The sequence below is a fragment of the Pseudophryne corroboree genome, chromosome 5, assembly GCF_028390025.1.
Source record: "Pseudophryne corroboree isolate aPseCor3 chromosome 5, aPseCor3.hap2, whole genome shotgun sequence".
NCBI classification, from domain to species: domain Eukaryota; kingdom Metazoa; phylum Chordata; class Amphibia; order Anura; family Myobatrachidae; genus Pseudophryne; species Pseudophryne corroboree.
The window spans coordinates 249105548-249122829 of record NC_086448.1 but is presented as its reverse complement, the minus strand read 5'-3'; the positions used below and the strand labels follow the sequence as shown (position 1 = coordinate 249122829).

Sequence of the window (17282 nt, the reverse complement as noted above, 5' to 3'; positions counted from 1 at the left end):
CCCAACCAAAGCACCTACTAGGTAATTCATCAGGCCCTGCATGCGCTGTTCACGCCGTTGCAAGGGGCTTCGACCCCTTAACCATTGCACGCCCTTTGTTCATGCAATATTTAACCACTTACACAATTATGATTGGAGGTAATACTCCATATAATAAAAATATTGCACGCCACAAGGGTGTGCAAGGGTTAAGGGGGCGTAGCACCCTACGACGGTGTGAAGAGCGCCCGTAGGGCGCGATGATTCACCTAGTCTGATTTTACTTAAAAACTTTAAAACTAGTGTTCTCCGCAAGACTGGCAGGGAGGGGGGGCATGTATCAAGCCTTGGTGTGAGATAAAGTCTGGTGTTTTGGGGTTATATATATTTAATGTAACTGTCAAAAAATGTTTATCTCTGATCCTGTTTTTCCCTGATTTTATTGTCCAACTTCAATTCATATGTGGTATATTTTGCAGGTGTACTTGGCACGCAGGGAAGAAACACCTTCAGCTAGAATTGGTTGGAAGTTTGAGTGTTCGTCTGTGGGAATGAGAGTGGAGAATATAAGTATCCGAACTACTAGTGAAACCTACCACAGTGGCAAAATAAAATGGAAGCTTTATTCTTTAGAAACACAAGTGGAAGTTAATGCTGGTAAGTTACACTAGCAGTTATTATGACCAAAACAAATATATAAAAAGTCAGGCTTTTAAAGTTATACTAGAAAAAAACATGTTCACATGTTAAAAATAACAACCCTGCAAGTGTAGAATGCCAGGGGAATTGTAATAGAGGGGGGGGGGGGGCTGTGTGGGGTTCGGTATGTAATATCTGTGATTGGGATGCCAGCAGTCACATAGCCGACAGCGACATCCCGCCACTGGATGGGGTAAGTATTTTAACCCTTCTATCATCAAAACACACCCCGATCTCCGTCATTGCATGGAGACTTCTTCTGCCTCTGCGACAGGTGCCTTGTGCGTCTCCATAGGTGCTGCAAGCTGCCTGATGGTGCTGGGACGACTCCTGCTGCATTACCACATTAGAGCTATCGCTGCTGCTTCTATGTAAGCAGCAGTGATAGCAATTCCAACCCCATCTGAATCAGGTCTACTGTACCAAAATTGCATTTTCCCTGTGATTTTTGCAGCGTCTGCAGGAACTTAAGTAAAGTCTATTTTCTGTGTTAAGCCTATAATACTAAAAGATTACAAATCAATTCCTACCCTCACTGTGGATCTGAAGCAGAGTGAAATGTACGCCTATTTTTATTATGCTTTCACACTCCTATGATAAACCTGAACGCACACAAGTACGGGTGAAGCAAAACTGGGCAGTAAGAGGGCATTATCATGTAGACAGCGTTCAGTGTAGGGATGGCCCTCGACCATCGATGATTTCTTGTCATCTATGGTTTATGGTCGATGTCGAATGCTTTTGCCATCGATGGTAGAGAACCAGATGGTTTCCCTCCATCGATGGCACAGCATTAACAAATGTTTTGATTGTTTTTTTGCAAGGTGCCGGGACACAGAGCATACCTTCGCCCCCAACACCCACTAAGCCCCGCCACTGTTTTATTTTATTGGTTCGCTGCCCAGCAAGCACCTTTCAGTGGTGGCCATCTAGTGGTGCAAACCATCGATGGTTCACCACAGATCGTTTATGTACCATTGATGGTTTTATCGATGGCAACCATCGATGGACAGCCCACTGATGGCCATCCCTATTTCAGTGAGAATGTGTTGATGCAACTGCGGGCTGAGTAGAGGTGGGCATAAGCAAAAATACGCCTGTTTCCAGTCATATCTTTCCTATTATAAGGCTGGTGCAATTGGGTGCCGATGATGATGACTAGTACCAAATCAGGCACACATACTGTATAGGGCGGGAGCACAACACAATACATAAATCTCTGCATACTGGCCAACATAGTATTTTTTTCATGCATTTATCCATCTGATTGTGGTCATCGAGTACATTATTTTTTTTTGCCAGTTCCTATAGAAATCTGATCAATCCCAGTGCAGCGATATGGGGATTGACCATTCAAATCCGTGTATATGGACATTTTGTGTCGTCTTTCATTTCTCTTCATTTCATAGTCAACTGTTCTTATACTACCAATGAGCATCTACTAACCCAACTGAGCTGCACCTCTGTACAGCACTTGGACTGTAACTAGTACTGGGTAGCAAGTATTACATTCATAGCAGTCACAAAGATACAATATTATATTATATTCATGTATGTGAGATAAGCAAAATGAACAACATTAACGGCCTGATTCTGAATCGGATGCAGATGTCTTCTGCCACAGTCTTATCTGCATCTTTATGCCCTTCCCTTGTGTACATCCATGCGTCTGAATGTGCAGGGACTGAGACACTCACCTGCAGCGTCTTTAAACACTACACCATCAGTTGGGATGGTACTGGGATGCCGGCGGTCAGAATACAGACAGCAGCATCCCAAAGCACAAAATCCCAACACTTGCTGGGTAAGTATTGTAACCCCTCTCCCCGTAGCCTAGCCCTAACCCTCCTTGATTAGTACCTAAACTTAACTCTCCCTAACCGCAGCCTAACCCTAATCCACTTAGTGCCTAACCCTCCCTTCCCGCAGCCTTACCCTCCCTTCCCGCAGCCTAACCCTAACCCTTCCCCGTTAGTTCCTAAACCTTTTTCTCTGACGTCCTAAGTGGATGCTGGGACTCCGTAAGGACCATGGGGAATAGCGGCTCCGCAGGAGACTGGGCACAACTAAAAGAAAGCTTTAGACTACTGGTGTGCACTGGCTCCTCCCACTATGACCCTCCTCCAGACTTCAGTTAGAATCTTGTGCCCGGCTGAGCTGGATGCACACTAGGGGCTCTCCTGAGCTCCTAGAAAGAAAGTATATTTTAGGTTTTTTATTTTACAGTGAGATCTGCTGGCAACAGACTCACTGCAGCGAGGGACTAAGGGGAGAAGAAGCGAACCTACCTAACTGGTGGTAGCTTGGGCTTCTTAGGCTACTGGACACCATTAGCTCCAGAGGGATCGACCACAGGACCCGACCTCGATGTTCGGTCCCGGAGCCGCGCCGCCGGCCCCCTTACGGAGCCAGAAGCAAGAAGTGTTCCTGAAAATCGGCAGCAGAAGACTTCTGTCTTCAACAAGGTAGCGCACAGCACTGCAGCTGTGCGCCATTGCTCCTCATGCACACCTCACACTCCGGTCACTGATGGGTGCAGGGCGCTGGGGGGGGGGGGGGCGCCCTGAGGGCAATATAAGACACCTTGGCTGGCAAATCTACCCCATATATAGTCAGGAAGGCTATATAGGTGTAAAAATACCCCTGCCAGAATTCCAGAAAAAGCGGGAGAAGTCTGCCGGAAAAGGGGCGGGGCCATCTCCCTCAGCACACTGGCGCCATTTTTCCCTCACAGCTCCGCTGGAAGGACGCTCCCTGGCTCTCCCCTGCAGTGTCAAGCTACATAAGGGTAAAAAAGAGAGGGGGGGCACTAAATTTAGGCGCAGTATATATAATATAAGCAGCTATAAGGGAAAAACACTCATTTATAGTGGGATCCCTGTGTTATATAGCGCTCTGGTGTGTGCTGGCATACTCTCTCTCTGTCTCCCCAAAGGGCTTTGTGGGGTCCTGTCCTCAGTCAGAGCATTCCCTGTGTGTATGCGGTGTGTCGGTACGGCTGTGTCGACATGTTTGATGAGGAGGCTTATGTGGAGGCGGAACAGATGCCGATAAATGTGATGTCACCCCCTGCGGGGTCGACACCTGAGTGGATGGTTCTGTGGAAGGAATTACGCGACAGTGTCGACTCCTTGCATAAAAGGTTTGACGACATACCAAATGTGGGACAGCCGGCTTCTCAGCCTGTGCCTGCCCAGGCGTCTCAAAAGCCATCAGGGGCTCTAAAACGCCCGCTACCTCAGATGGCAGACACAGATGTCGACACGGATACTGACTCCAGTGTCGACGACGATGAGACTAATGTATCTTCCAATAGGGCCACACGTTATATGATTGAGGCAATGAAAAATGTGTTGCATATTTCTGATGTTACCCCGGGTACCACAAAAAAGGGTATTATGTTTGGAGAGAAAAAACTACCAGTTGTTTTTCCTCCATCTGAGGTATTAAATGAAGTGTGTGAAGAAGCGTGAGCTTCCCCTGATAAGAAACTGGTAATTTCTAAGAGGTTACTAATGGCGTACCCTTTCCCGCCAGAGGATAGGTCACGTTGGGAAACATCCCCTAGGGTGGATAAAGCGCTCACACGCTTGTCAAAGAAGGTGGCACTACCGTCTCCGGATACGGCCGCCCTGAAGGAATCTGCTGATAGAAAGCAGGAGGCTATCCTGAAGTCTATATATACACACACAGGTGTTATACTGAGACCAGCTATTGCTTCAGCATGGATGTGCAGTGCTGCAGCTGCGTGGTCAGATTCCCTGTCGGAAAATATTGATACCCTAGACAGGGACACTATATTGCTAACCGTAGAGCATATTAAAGACGCACTGTTATACATGAGGGATGGACAGAGGGATATTTGCCGGCTGGCATCTAAAATAAGTGCAATGTCCATTTCTGCCAGGAGAGGGTTATGGACTCGGCAGTGGAAAGGAGATGCAGATTCTAAAAGGCACATGGAAGTTTTGCCTTATAAGGGTGAGGAGTTGTTCGGGGATGGTCTCTCGGACCTCGTTTCCACAGCAACAGCTGGGAAGTCTACATTTTTACCCCATGTTCCCTCACAGCCAAAGAAAGCACCGTATTATCAGGTACAGTCCTTTCGGCCCAATAAGGGCAAGCGGGTTAGGGGCGCGTCCTTTCTGCCCAGAGGCAGAGGTAGAGGGAAAAAGCTGCAGCATACAGCCAGTTCCCAGGAGCAAAAGTCCTCCCCCGCTTCCTCTAAGTCCACAGCATGACGCTGGGGATCCACAGGCGGAGCCAGGTACGGTGGGGGCCCGTCTCAAAAATTTCAGCGATCAGTGGGCTCGCTCACGGGTGGATCCCTGGATCTTTCAAGTAGTATCTCAGGGGTACAAGCTGGAATTCGAGACGTCTCCCCCCTGCCGTTTCCTCAAATCTGCCTTACCAACAACTCCCTCAGGCAGGGAGGCAGTGTTACAGGCAATTCACAAGCTGTATTCACAACAGGTGATAGTAAAGGTGCCCCTACTTCAACAAGGACGGGGTTACTATTCCACAATGTTTGTGGTACCGAAACCGGACGGTTCGGTGAGACCCATTTTAAATTTGAAATCCTTGAACACGTATATAAAAAAATTCAAGTTCAAGATGGAATCGCTCAGGGCGGTTATTGCAAGCCTGGACGAGGGGGATTACATGGTATCACTGGACATCAAGGATGCTTACCTGCATGTCCCCATTTACCATCCTCACCAGGAGTACCTCAGATTTGTGGTACAGGATTGTCATTACCAATTCCAGACGTTGCCGTTCGGTCTATCCACGGCTCCGAGGGTCTTTACCAAGGTAATGGCCGAAATGATGATCCTCCTTCGAAAGAAGGGAGTTTTAATTATCCCGTACTTGGACGATCTCCTGATAAAGGCGAGGTCCAGGGAGCAGTTGTTGGTCGGGGTAGCACTATCTCGGGAGGTGCTACAACAGCACGGCTGGATTCTAAATATTCCAAAGTCACAGCTGGTCCCTACGACACGTCTACTGTTCCTGGGGATGGTTCTGGACACAGAACAGAAAAAAGTGTTTCTCCCGGAGGAGAAGGCCAAGGAGCTGTCATCTCTAGTCAGAGGCCTCCTAAAACCAAAACAGGTGTCAGTGCATCACTGCACGCGGATCCTGGGAAAGATGGTAGCTTCCTACGAAGCAATTCCATTCGGCAGGTTCCATGCAAGAACCTTTCAGTGGGACCTGTTGGACAAGTGGTCCGGATCGCATCTTCAGATGCATCGGCTGATAACCCTGTCTCCAAGGACCAGGGTGTCTCTGCTGTGGTGGCTGCAGAGTGCTCATCTTCAAGAGGGCCGCAGATTCGGCATACAGGACTGGGTCCTGGTGACCACGGATGCCAACCTTCGAGGCTGGGGGGCAGTCACACAGGGAAGAAACTTCCAAGGACTATGGTCAAGTCAGGAGACTTCCCTGCACATAAAAATTCTGGAACTGAGGGCCATTTACAATGCCCTAAGTCAGGCAAAACCCCTGCTTCAAAACCAGCCGGTACTGATCCAGTCAGACAACATCACGGCGGTCGCCCATGTAAACCGACAGGGCGGCACGAGAAGCAGGACGGCGATGGCAGAAGCCACAAGGATTCTCCGATGGGCGGAAAATCACGTGTTAGCACTGGCAGCAGTGTTCATTCCGGGAGTGGACAACTGGGAAGCAGACTTCCTCAGCAGGCACGACCTCCACCCGGGAGAGTGGGGACTTCATCCAGAAGTCTTCCAACTGATTGTAAACCGTTGGGAAAGGCCACAGGTGGACATGATGGCGTCCCGCCTAAACAAAAAGCTAGAAAAATATTGTGCCAGGTCAAGAGACCCGCAGGCGATAGCTGTGGACGCTCTAGTGACACCGTGGGTGTACCGGTCGGTTTATGTATTCCCTCCTCTTCCTCTCATACCAAAGGTACTGAGGATAATAAGGAGAAGAGGAGTAAGAACTATACTCATTGTTCCGGATTGGCCAAGAAGAGCTTGGTACCCGGAACTTCAGGAAATGATCTCAGAGGACCCATGGCCTCTGCCGCTCAGACAGGACCTGCTGCAGCAGGGGCCCTGTCTGTTCCAAGACTTACCGCGGCTGCGTTTGACGGCATGGCGATTGAACACCGGATCCTGAAGGAAAAGGGCATTCCGGAGGAAGTCATTCCTACGCTGATTAAAGCTATGAAAGAAGTAACCGCAAACCATTATCACCGCATATGGCAAAAATATGTTGCGTGGTGTGAGGCCAGGAAGGCCCCAACGGAAGAATTTCAGCTGGGCCGTTTCCTGCACTTCCTACAGTCAGGGGTGACTATGGGCCTAAAATTGGGTTCCATTAAGGTCCAGATTTCGGCTCTATCGATTTTCTTCCAGAGAGAACTGGCTTCACTACCTGAAGTTCAAACTTTTGTTAAGGGAGTGCTGCATATTCAGCCCCCTTTTGTGCCTCCAGTGGCACCTTGGGATCTCAACGTGGTGTTGGATTTCCTAAAGTCGCATTGGTTTGAGCCACTTGAAACAGTGGAATTGAAATATCTCACGTGGAAAGTGGTCATGTTGTTGGCCTTGGGTTCGGCCAGGCGTGTATCAGAATTGGCGGCTTTGTCATGTAAAAGCCCTTATCTGATTTTCCATATGGATAGGGCAGAATTGAGGACTCGTCCCCAATTTCTCCCTAAGGTGGTATCAGCTTTTCATCTGAACCAACCTATCGTGGTGCCTGCAGCTACTAAAGACTTGGAGGCTTCCAAGTCGTTGGATGTAGTCAGGGCCCTGAAAATGTATGTTTCCAGGACAGCTGGAGTCAGAAAGACTGACTCGCTATTTATCCTGTATGCGCCCAACAAGTTGGGTGCACCTGCTTCAAAGCAGACTATTGCTCGCTGGATCTGTAGTACGATTTAGCTTGCACATTCTGCGGCTGGACTGCCGCATCCTAAATCAGTGAAAGCCCATTCCACGAGGAAGGTGGGCTCTTCTTGGGCGGCTGCCCGAGGGGTCTTGGCTCTTCAACTTTGCCGAGCAGCTACTTGGTCGGGGTCAAACACGTTTGCTAAATTCTATAAGTTTGACACCCTGGCTGAGGAGGACCTAGAGTTTGCCCATTCGGTGCTGCAGAGTCATCCGCACTCTCCCGCCCGTTTGGGAGCTTTGGTATAATCCCCATGGTCCTTACGGAGTCCCAGCATCCACTTAGGACGTCAGAGAAAATAAGAATTTACTCACCGGTAATTCTATTTCTCGTAGTCCGTAGTGGATGCTGGGCGCCCATCCCAAGTGCGGATTGTCTGCAATACTTGTATATAGTTATTGTTTAACTAAAGGGTTATTGTTGAGCCATCTGTTGAGAGGCTCAGTTGTTATCATACTGTTAACTGGGTATTGTATCACGAGTTATACGGTGTGATTGGTGTGGCTGGTATGAGTCTTACCCGGGATTCAAAATCCTTCCTTATTGTGTCAGCTCTTCCGGGCACAGTATCCTAACTGAAGTCTGGAGGAGGGTCATAGTGGGAGGAGCCAGTGCACACCAGTAGTCTAAAGCTTTCTTTTAGTTGTGCCCAGTCTCCTGCGGACCCGCTATTCCCCATGGTCCTTACGGAGTCCCAGCATCCACTACGGACTACGAGAAATAGAATTACCGGTGAGTAAATTCTTATTTTTTAGTGCTAAACCCTAACCTCCCAACAGCTTAATCCTCCCTCTAGTGCCTAAACCTAACCTCCCACATACAGCCTAACCCTCCCCGGCATACTTACGATTGAGATTTCGACTGTCGGGATTCCAACGCCGGCATTGTGATTAATGTCAGGATCGTGGCGTCTGTCTTCTGACCAGTGTTGTGATTCCGACTGCCGGCATACTGAACGCTGGTATGCTAACCGGATCCCCATCAGTCACTCCATCGGAACTTGTACTTTCCTTATAGCAGGTGCAGTTTCTCCATCTAAGAATGGCCTCCTACGTAAGCGGCACAGGGTCTTTGTATGTATTCACAGTATATTATAGTTAACTTACAAATTTTTGTCTTTCAGATAAGAACCTATATTCTTATCCAGAGTTTTTAAATGCATCGGAAGTTGTATTGGAAGCTGAACTAAGCGGCGGAGAAGGGGATACTGCATGGCAACATACACAATTGTTTCGTGAGAGCCTAACGGAGAAGGGAAACTCTTTGGAAATTATTATAACTCTTAAAGATCCTTAGGAATTATTTTCATTTTTTTTATTATGTTAATGGTTTGATATGAACGATTATTTCATTTGGAAATATTGAGTATATTGGTATGATTGAGATATTCTGGGTTTTACTTGGACAATTTACCTTTCCACGGTTATTTTACTATGTTCACAAAATTAAACACTAGCTTGTGCTGATGCTGGTTTATATTTTGCCATCAGAACAGGATCAGTCTTCTGAATTTGCTGAATATTAAAAAACTATAGCATTTTAACATTTTAAAAATGAAATTAGGCATGAAATTATTTTTCTTCTCTCTAAATCCCTGGTGTGATTTTTCATTTGACAGATACCTGGTATTGTGGTTAATGTAAGGTTTAGGGCAGTTGCATTAGAAATATGTAATTACCTTTCTACCACCATCTAGTGGCAATCTGTGGCTATCTAAGTATTGAGAGTTCAACTGCCAGGCTGTGACTTTTAGTTTTGCAAAAGGTAGAGAGTCTCAGCTTGCCTACCCCCCTATAGAGTCCTATTTCAGTTTCCACACATCACTTATTTCAAATGTACTTAAATGTTAAATAACTGGGGAGATAAACTTAATGGATATCAGTCCTTTAAAGTCCACAGATGTTTTTTTTATTACTATAAAGATGTCACTCAGTTGGTGTCTTTCAAAACCGTTCATGGCCACAGTTCCTATCTATTTCCCAGTGGAAGTAGATGATGCTGACTGCAATGTTATAATAAACTGGATGGATGTATACATTGTCTTGCATATTTAAATAAATCTACTATATTTCTACGGTCTGTGCATGGTCTGTATTTAAGTGTCAATAAAAAGTTACCTAAAGTAATTCATGATCTCATTATTAGAATGAAAAGTACCCTCTTAACAGGCAGATTATTCCTTAATTTCTCATACGTCCTAGAGGATGCTGGGGTCACCATTAGAACCATGGGGTATAGACGGGATCCGCAGGAGACATGGGCACTTTAAGACTTTGAAAGCGTGTGAACTGGCTCCTCCCTCTATGCCCCTCCTCCAGACTCCAGATTTAGAATTGTGCCCAGTGAGACTGGATGCACTACAGGGAGCTCTACTGAATTTCTCTGAAAATACTTTTTTGTTAGTTTTTTTATGTTCAGGGAGGCTGCTGGCAACAGTCTCCCTGCTTCGTGGGACTTAGGGGAGAGAAGTATGACCCACTTCTAGTGAGTTCAAGGGCTCTTCTTCTGGCTACAGGACACCATTAACTCCTGAGGGTTTAATCGCTGGGTACGCTCAGATGCTCGCTCCCACAGCCTGCCGTCACCTCCTTTCAGAGCCAGAAGTCAGAAGACAGGTGAGTAACCGAAGAAAAGAAGACTTCAACTTCAGTGACGGCATTTTATGAGGTACCGCGCAGCGGGCAGATGCTGCGTGCCAAGCACCCACTCACACAGCACTGCAGGGGGGGGGGGGGCCCTGGGCAGCTGAAAAAACATCCTCATTAAGCCCACTGGCAAGCGTTAGTGCCGCGGCACTGTCCCAACCCCCGCCAGTATAAATATTGAGAAAAGTGGGATAGAAGCGCGCCATTGAGGGGGCGGAGCTTCTTCCTCACAGCTCACGGTGCCATTTCCTCTCCACAAGCTGCAGAGACCCTGGTCCTCCTCACTGACAAGTACCAGGGGTGCAAAACGGAGGGGGGAGGCATATAATTGGTGCAATATATATATATGTGATAAAAGCGCTATAGGTCTGAAGCATTGTCTTGGCGCTTTCAGACCCGTTTTCTCAGTGCAGGGTTGTGAGCTGGCAAATCCCCTCTGTGTCTCTCTGACAGACTTTACTGTGGGTCTGTCCCCTATATGCCCGTGGGTGTTTGGTGCACAAGTGTGGACATGTCTGAGGCTGAAGGCTCTTCCCAGGAGGAGGCTGTATTAGGGACACAGACGGCTGCGGGGGTGACCCTGTCGGCACCGCCGACACCTGATTGGGTAAATGTGTTGAACGCTTTGAATGCTAATGTGGCTCTTATTAGTAAGAGGCTAGATAAGTCTGAGTCACAGACCCAGGCATGGAAGAAATCTGTGGAAGATATGTTATTCCAAAGTCAGGTCCCCTCAGGGTCACAAAAATGTACGTTGGCCCAGTTGGCAGACACTGATACCGACACGGACACTGATTCCAGTGTCGACTATAGTGATTCCAGGTTAGACCCAAAATTGGCTAAAAGCATTCAGTACATGATTGTGGCGGTTAAAGAGGTATTACATATCACTGAGGATCCAGCTATCCCTGATAAAAGGGTCTGTATGTATAAAGAAAGGAAACCTGAGATAACGTTTCCTCCCTCTCATGAACTGAACACGCTATTTGAAAACAGAAAGTTTCAGATTCCCAAAAGAATTATGGCAGCTTATCAGTTTCCCTCGACGGATAGGGAAAAGTGGGAGTCACCCCCCACCGTGGACAAGGCCTTATCTCGTTTGTCTAATAAGGTGGCTCTCCCGTCACCTGACACGGCGGCCCTTAAGGATCCTGCGGATCGTAAACAAGAAACTACGTTGAAGTCCATTTATGTGACCACGGGTACACTACTCCGACCTGTCATTGCGTCTGCGTGGGTAAGTAGTGCTATCGAGAAGTGGGCAGATAACTTGTCATCTGATATAGATAACCTGGATAGGGATGGCATCCTCTTGACGCTGGGTTATATCAAGGACGCTGCAGCATACCTTAAGGAAGCTGCGAGAGATATTGGTCTTTTGGGATCAAAGGCCAATGCCATGGCTGTCTCAGCTAGGCGTGCGTTGTGGATTCACCAATGGAATGCTGATGCTGACTCCAAGAAAAGCATGGAATCTTTACCATATAAAGGTAAGGCCTTATTTGGAGACGGCCTTGATGATTTGGTATCTACGGCTACCGCTGGTAAGTCATCCTTTTTACCTTATGTTCCTCCACAACAAAAGAAACCGCACCATTATCAGATGCAGTCCTTTCGGCCCAATAAATTCAGTAAGGGCCGAGGTTCTTCCTTCCTTGCTACTAGAGGAAGGGGAAGAGGTAAACGATCTCCAGCCTTGTCAGGCTCCCAGGAGCAGAAGTCCTCCCAGGCTTCTGCTAATTCCACCGAATGATGTTGGGGCTCCTGTGCGGGAGTCCGCACCGGTGGGGGCCCGTCTGAAACTCTTCAGTCAGTTTTGGGTTCGTTCCAACCTAGACCCTTGGATTTTACAAATAGTATCCCAAGGGTACAAGCTGGAGTTTCAAGACGTCCCCCCTCGCCGGTTTTTCAAATCGGCCTTACCAGCTTTTCTTCCGGACAGGGAGGTAGTTTGCATCGCAATACAAAAATTGTGTCAAAATCAGGTTATCGTCCTGGTTCCCCAGTCACAACAGGGAGAAGGTTTTTATTCGAGCCTGTTTGTGGCCCCGAAGCCGGACGGCTCGGTCAGACCAATCCTAAACCTGAAATCCCTGAATTTCTACCTAAAGAGATTCAAATTCAAGATGGAGTCTTTCCGAGCAGTGATCCCCAGTCTGGAGGAAGGGGATTTTATGGTGTCGGTGGACATAAAAGAGGCCTATTTACATGTTCCCATTTATCCTCCGCATCAGACTTACCTGAGATTTGCAATTCAGGATTGTCATTACCAATTTCAAATGTTGCCGTTTGGTCTATCCACGGCTCCGAGGATTTTCACCAAAGTGATGGCGGAGATGATGGTTCTCCTTCGCAAGCAAGGAGTCACAATTATCCCATACTTGGACGATCTCCTGATAAAGGCGAGATCCAGGGACCAGTTGGTCCGAAACGTTGCACTCTCCATGACAGTTCTTCAACAACATGGTTGGCTCCTCAACTTGCCAAAATCACAGTTGATTCAGATGACGGGGCTGACGTTTTTGGGAATGATATTGGACACAGAACTACAGAGTCTTTCTTCCTGTGGAAAAGGCTCTGGAACTTCAGAGTCTGGTCAAACAAACTCTGAAACCAGCAAGAGTGTCAATCCATCAATGCATTCGGTTGTTGGGGAAGATGGTTGCGGCCTACGAGGCCATTCAGTTTGGCAGGTTCCATGCCAGGGTGTTCCAGTGGGACCTGTTGGACAAGTGGTCCGGGTCCCATCTACACATGCACCAGAGGATAATCCTGTCTTCCAAGACCAGAGTATCACTTCTGTGGTGGCTGCACAGCTCTCACCTCCTAGAGAGGCGCAGGTTCGGGATACAGGACTGGATCCTGGTGATCACGGATGCAAGCCTCCGAGGTTGGGGGGCAATCACAATGGGAGAAAACTTCCAAGGAAGATGGTCAAGTCAGGAAGCTTGTCTCCACGTAAATGTTCTGGAGCTAAGAGCCATTTACAACGGTCTACTACAAGCGGAACATCTTCTTCGAGGTCTGCCTGTACTGATCCAGTCGGACAATGTAACAGCGGTAGCGTACATAAGCTGTCAAGGCGGAACGAAAAGCAGAGTGGCGATGGCAGAAGCCATAAGGATTTTCCGCTGGGCGGAAAAGTATACAAGCGCTTTGTCAGCAGACTTCCTCAGCAGACACGATCTCCATCTAGGAGAGTGGGGACTCCACCAAGAAGTCTTCGCAGAGGTGACAGGTCGTTGGGGAGTTCCTCAAGTGGACATGATGGCTTCTCGTCTCAACAAGAAGCTTCAGAGATATTGTTCCAGGTCAAGGGACCCTCAAGCTGTCGCAGTGGATGCTCTGGTGACACCGTGGGTGTTTCAGTCGGTGTATGTGTTCCCTCCACTTCCTCTCATTCCAAAAGTTCTAAAGATCTTAAGAAGAACAAATGTCCGAGCGATCCTCATTGTTCCAGACTGGCCAAGGAGGGCTTGGTATCCAGATCTTCAGGAATGACTCATCGGAGATCCCTGGCCTCTTCCTCTGCGCGAGGACCTGTTACAACAGGGGCCGTGCGTGTATCAGGACTTACAGCGGCTACGTTTGACGGCGTGGCGGTTGAACGCAAAATCCTAGCCCGAAAGGGTATTCCCAGTGAAGTCATTCCCACACTTATTCAGGCCAGGAAAGGGGTAACGTCCATACATTACCACCGTATTTGGAGGAAATATGTTTCTTGGTGTGAATCCAAGAAGGCTCCAACGGAAGAGTTTCAGCTAGGACGGTTTCTCCACTTTCTACAAGCAGGTGTGGATGCGGGCCTAAAATTGGGCTCAATTAAGGTACAGATTTCATCCTTATCGGTTTTCTTTCAGAAACAATTGGCCTCCTTCCAGAAGTTCGGACTTTCGTGAAAGGCGTGTTGCACATCCAACCTCCATTTGTGCCTCCAGTGACACCATGGGATCTTAATGTCGTGTTGCAGTTCCTTCAATCACATTGGTTTGAACCTTTACAGAAGGTGGAGTTAAAATTCCTCACTTGGAAAGTGGTCATCCTGTTGGCCTTGGCATCTGCAAGGCGGGTGTCTGAGTTAGCGGCCTTGTCTCACAAGAGCCCTTATTTGATCTTCCATGAAGATAGAGCTGAATTGAGGACACGTCAGCAATTTTTACCGAAGGTGGTTTCCTCTTTCCACATAAACCAACCTATCGTGGTTCCTATGGCTACTGACACCTTCGGTGAGTCAAAATCTCTGGATGTGGTCAGAGCTTTGAAGATTTATGTCGCCAGAACGTCTCAGATTAGGAAAACAGAGGCTCTGTTTGTCCTGTATGCTCCCACACAAGGTTGGGTGTCCTGCTTCCAAGCAGACCATTGCGCGCTGGATCTGTAACACGATTCAGCAGGCCCATTCCACGGCTGGATTACCATTACCGCAATCAGTGAAGGCCCATTCCACTAGGAAGGTGGGCTCATCCTGGGCGGCTGCCCGGGGGGTCTCGGCATTGCAACTTTGCCGAGCAGCTACTTGGTCGGGGTCAAACACTTTTGCAAAGTTCTACAAGTTTGACACCTTGGCCGATGAAGACCTTAAGTTCGGTCAATCGGTGCTGCAGAGTCGTCCGCACTCTCCCGCCCGTTCTAGAGCTTTGGTATAACCCCATGGTTCTAATGGTGACCCCAGCATCCTCTAGGACGTATGAGAAAATAGGATTTTAATACCTACCGGTAAATCCTTTTCTCTAGTCCGTAGAGTATGCTGGGCGCCCGTCCCAGTGCGTACTGTATCTGCAGTTAAAAGTTCTGGTTACACATATGTTGTGTTACGTTTATTGTCAGCATGTTGCTGCAATTGTTCATGCCGTTGGCCTGTGTTATGTTGAATGCCATGTTGTGCGGCGCGCTTGAGGTGTGAGCTGGTATGTATCTCGCCTTAGTTTAACAATAAATCTTTTCCTTGAAATGTCCATCTCCCTGGGCACAGTTACTATAACTGGAGTCTGGAGGAGGGGCATAGAGGGAGGAGCCAGTTCACACCCTTTCAAAGTCTTAAAGTGCCCATGTCTCCTGCGGATCCCGTCTATACCCCATGGTTCTAATGGTGACCCCAGCATCCTCTACGGACTAAGAGAAAATGATTTACCGGTAGGTATTAAAATCCTATTTTTTTTATATAATCTGATGGCATAAACTCATTCAAAGTGTACATGTCACTTGCAGAGAGTAGTGGCAATATAAATTTGCTAGAAATTATTGACATCAAGGCACTTTGGGCTGCCTGAGTCAGAAACAATGGTGTACGCAGTGGAGCAATGTCTTTTTCTATGCAGGTATCTGAGTCGCACCACACGTGCTCCCCTAATTTGTACAAATAAAGTCACAGTTCAGAATTGGATGCACGGCATGAAACGTGAGGGCCGTTCCTGAACGGTGACAGGGAGGTTACTAAAATGCTCAAAGTACCAATTGCTGCTTCATGGTGAGTGAGAAATCCAATGCTGCTTCCTAGGACGCAGGATGGATCACTACTGCAGAAGGAGGCGTCTGCTTGTAATAGATGCCTCCTGCTGCATTACCATTCAGCGCTATCACTGCTGCTGTGCAATGCTTTTGCACCGTTGAGGGGGGTAGGGCCCTGTGCTGGGCGTTCCCCCGCATGTCTGAGAAACTGATCATAGATGTGCTGGATTTAGCACATCTACGATCAGATCTGAATTACCCCCTATGTCCAAGCTGACAACACTGCCCAACAGTCCAAGTCTACCTAATCCTTTATTTAGTCCCCTGGTACCACTTATATCCTTCTCTCCAAGTCACCAACATCTCCTCTTCTCTGTCTCCCATGCTTCCCTTCACTTCCTCTCCTGTTACCCCCCTGTCATTTACTTCTGCCCCACCACGGGCCCTCTACTCCACCAATCAGCCCTGCTCTCTCCCTCCTCTACCTGTCACCTAACCTCTTCTCCATCAGTATCACACTGTACTCCCTCCATGCCCGACTTCAGCTGTTTCCCTTCCTAGACCAGGAGTCAGCACCATCACTACAAATGAATCTCACCTCAGTGCTACAGCAACCCTGTGAATCTCATTTGCATCTCTCCCACAAAATCATACCCCCTATTCTGTGCCCTCTGGAATGCCAGATCTGTTTGTAACAAACTGGTCTCCACCTATTCATTTCCAACTTCATGCATTTCCTAGCCATTACTGAAACTTGAATTACCCCCTCTGACACTACTTCTCCTGCTGCTATCTCTGCTGGGGGTCTCACATTCTCACACACACCCCGACCTGGGGATCACCATGGTGTTGGTGTTGGGATCCTTTTATCCTTTAGCTACTCCTACCAATGCATACCCCCAAAACCATCCCTTACATTCTCTACATTTGAGGGCCATGATATATGCTTCTACCAACCTGCCAACCTTCGAGTTGTAATTTACTGTCCCACTGGCATTCCCTCCAAATTCCTGTACAACTTTGTTTCCTGGCTACCTCACTTCCTCTCTTCTGACATTCCCTCAATTATCTTAGGCGATTTCAACATACCTATCGATATACCCACAAAATCCCCTGCCTCTACACTCAACCTCACATCTTCGCTGGTATCTCACAGTGGTGCTCCTCACGTGAATGGGAGCTCACTTGATCTGGTCTTCACCTACCATTGTGATATTTCTGATTTCTGCAACTCTCCATTTCCCCTCTGACCACCACTGGGATCTCTTTTAACTTATCATTCTCTCCTCTACCTCCTAAGGCTACCATCACTATGCATAACACTGAGGCTATCGACCCCACCTCCTTATTCGACTCACTTTTCTCTCTCTCATGCCCTGAAAAAGTAACTTCCCTAAATAACGCATCCCTATTTCTGCTCTTGACTCTGTCGCTCCACCGACCACTATTCACCATCGCAGATTAACACCTCAACCCTGGCATACCAAATGCACCAGATATATGCAAAAATGCTCACATACTGCTGAGAGACAGTGGAGGAAATCACGCAGACTTCCCCCATTTCAAACTTATGCTCTCATCCTTCAGTGC

At 47.8% G+C, this 17282-nt stretch overlaps 1 protein-coding gene across 1 annotated transcript in view; it reads left to right on the top strand.

Annotated features, from left to right (window-relative positions):
• Nucleotides 1-9678, top strand: part of NGLY1 (N-glycanase 1) — a 194964-nt gene extending 185286 nt beyond the window's left edge. Inside the window, exons 11-12 of the mRNA XM_063922237.1 lie at nt 459-636; nt 8723-9678. Coding sequence (XP_063778307.1) covers nt 459-636; nt 8723-8895 — 351 coding nt within the window. The 3' untranslated portion in view covers nt 8896-9678. The remainder of the gene's footprint in view (nt 1-458; nt 637-8722) is intronic.
• Nucleotides 9679-17282: the final 7604 nt, after the last annotated feature.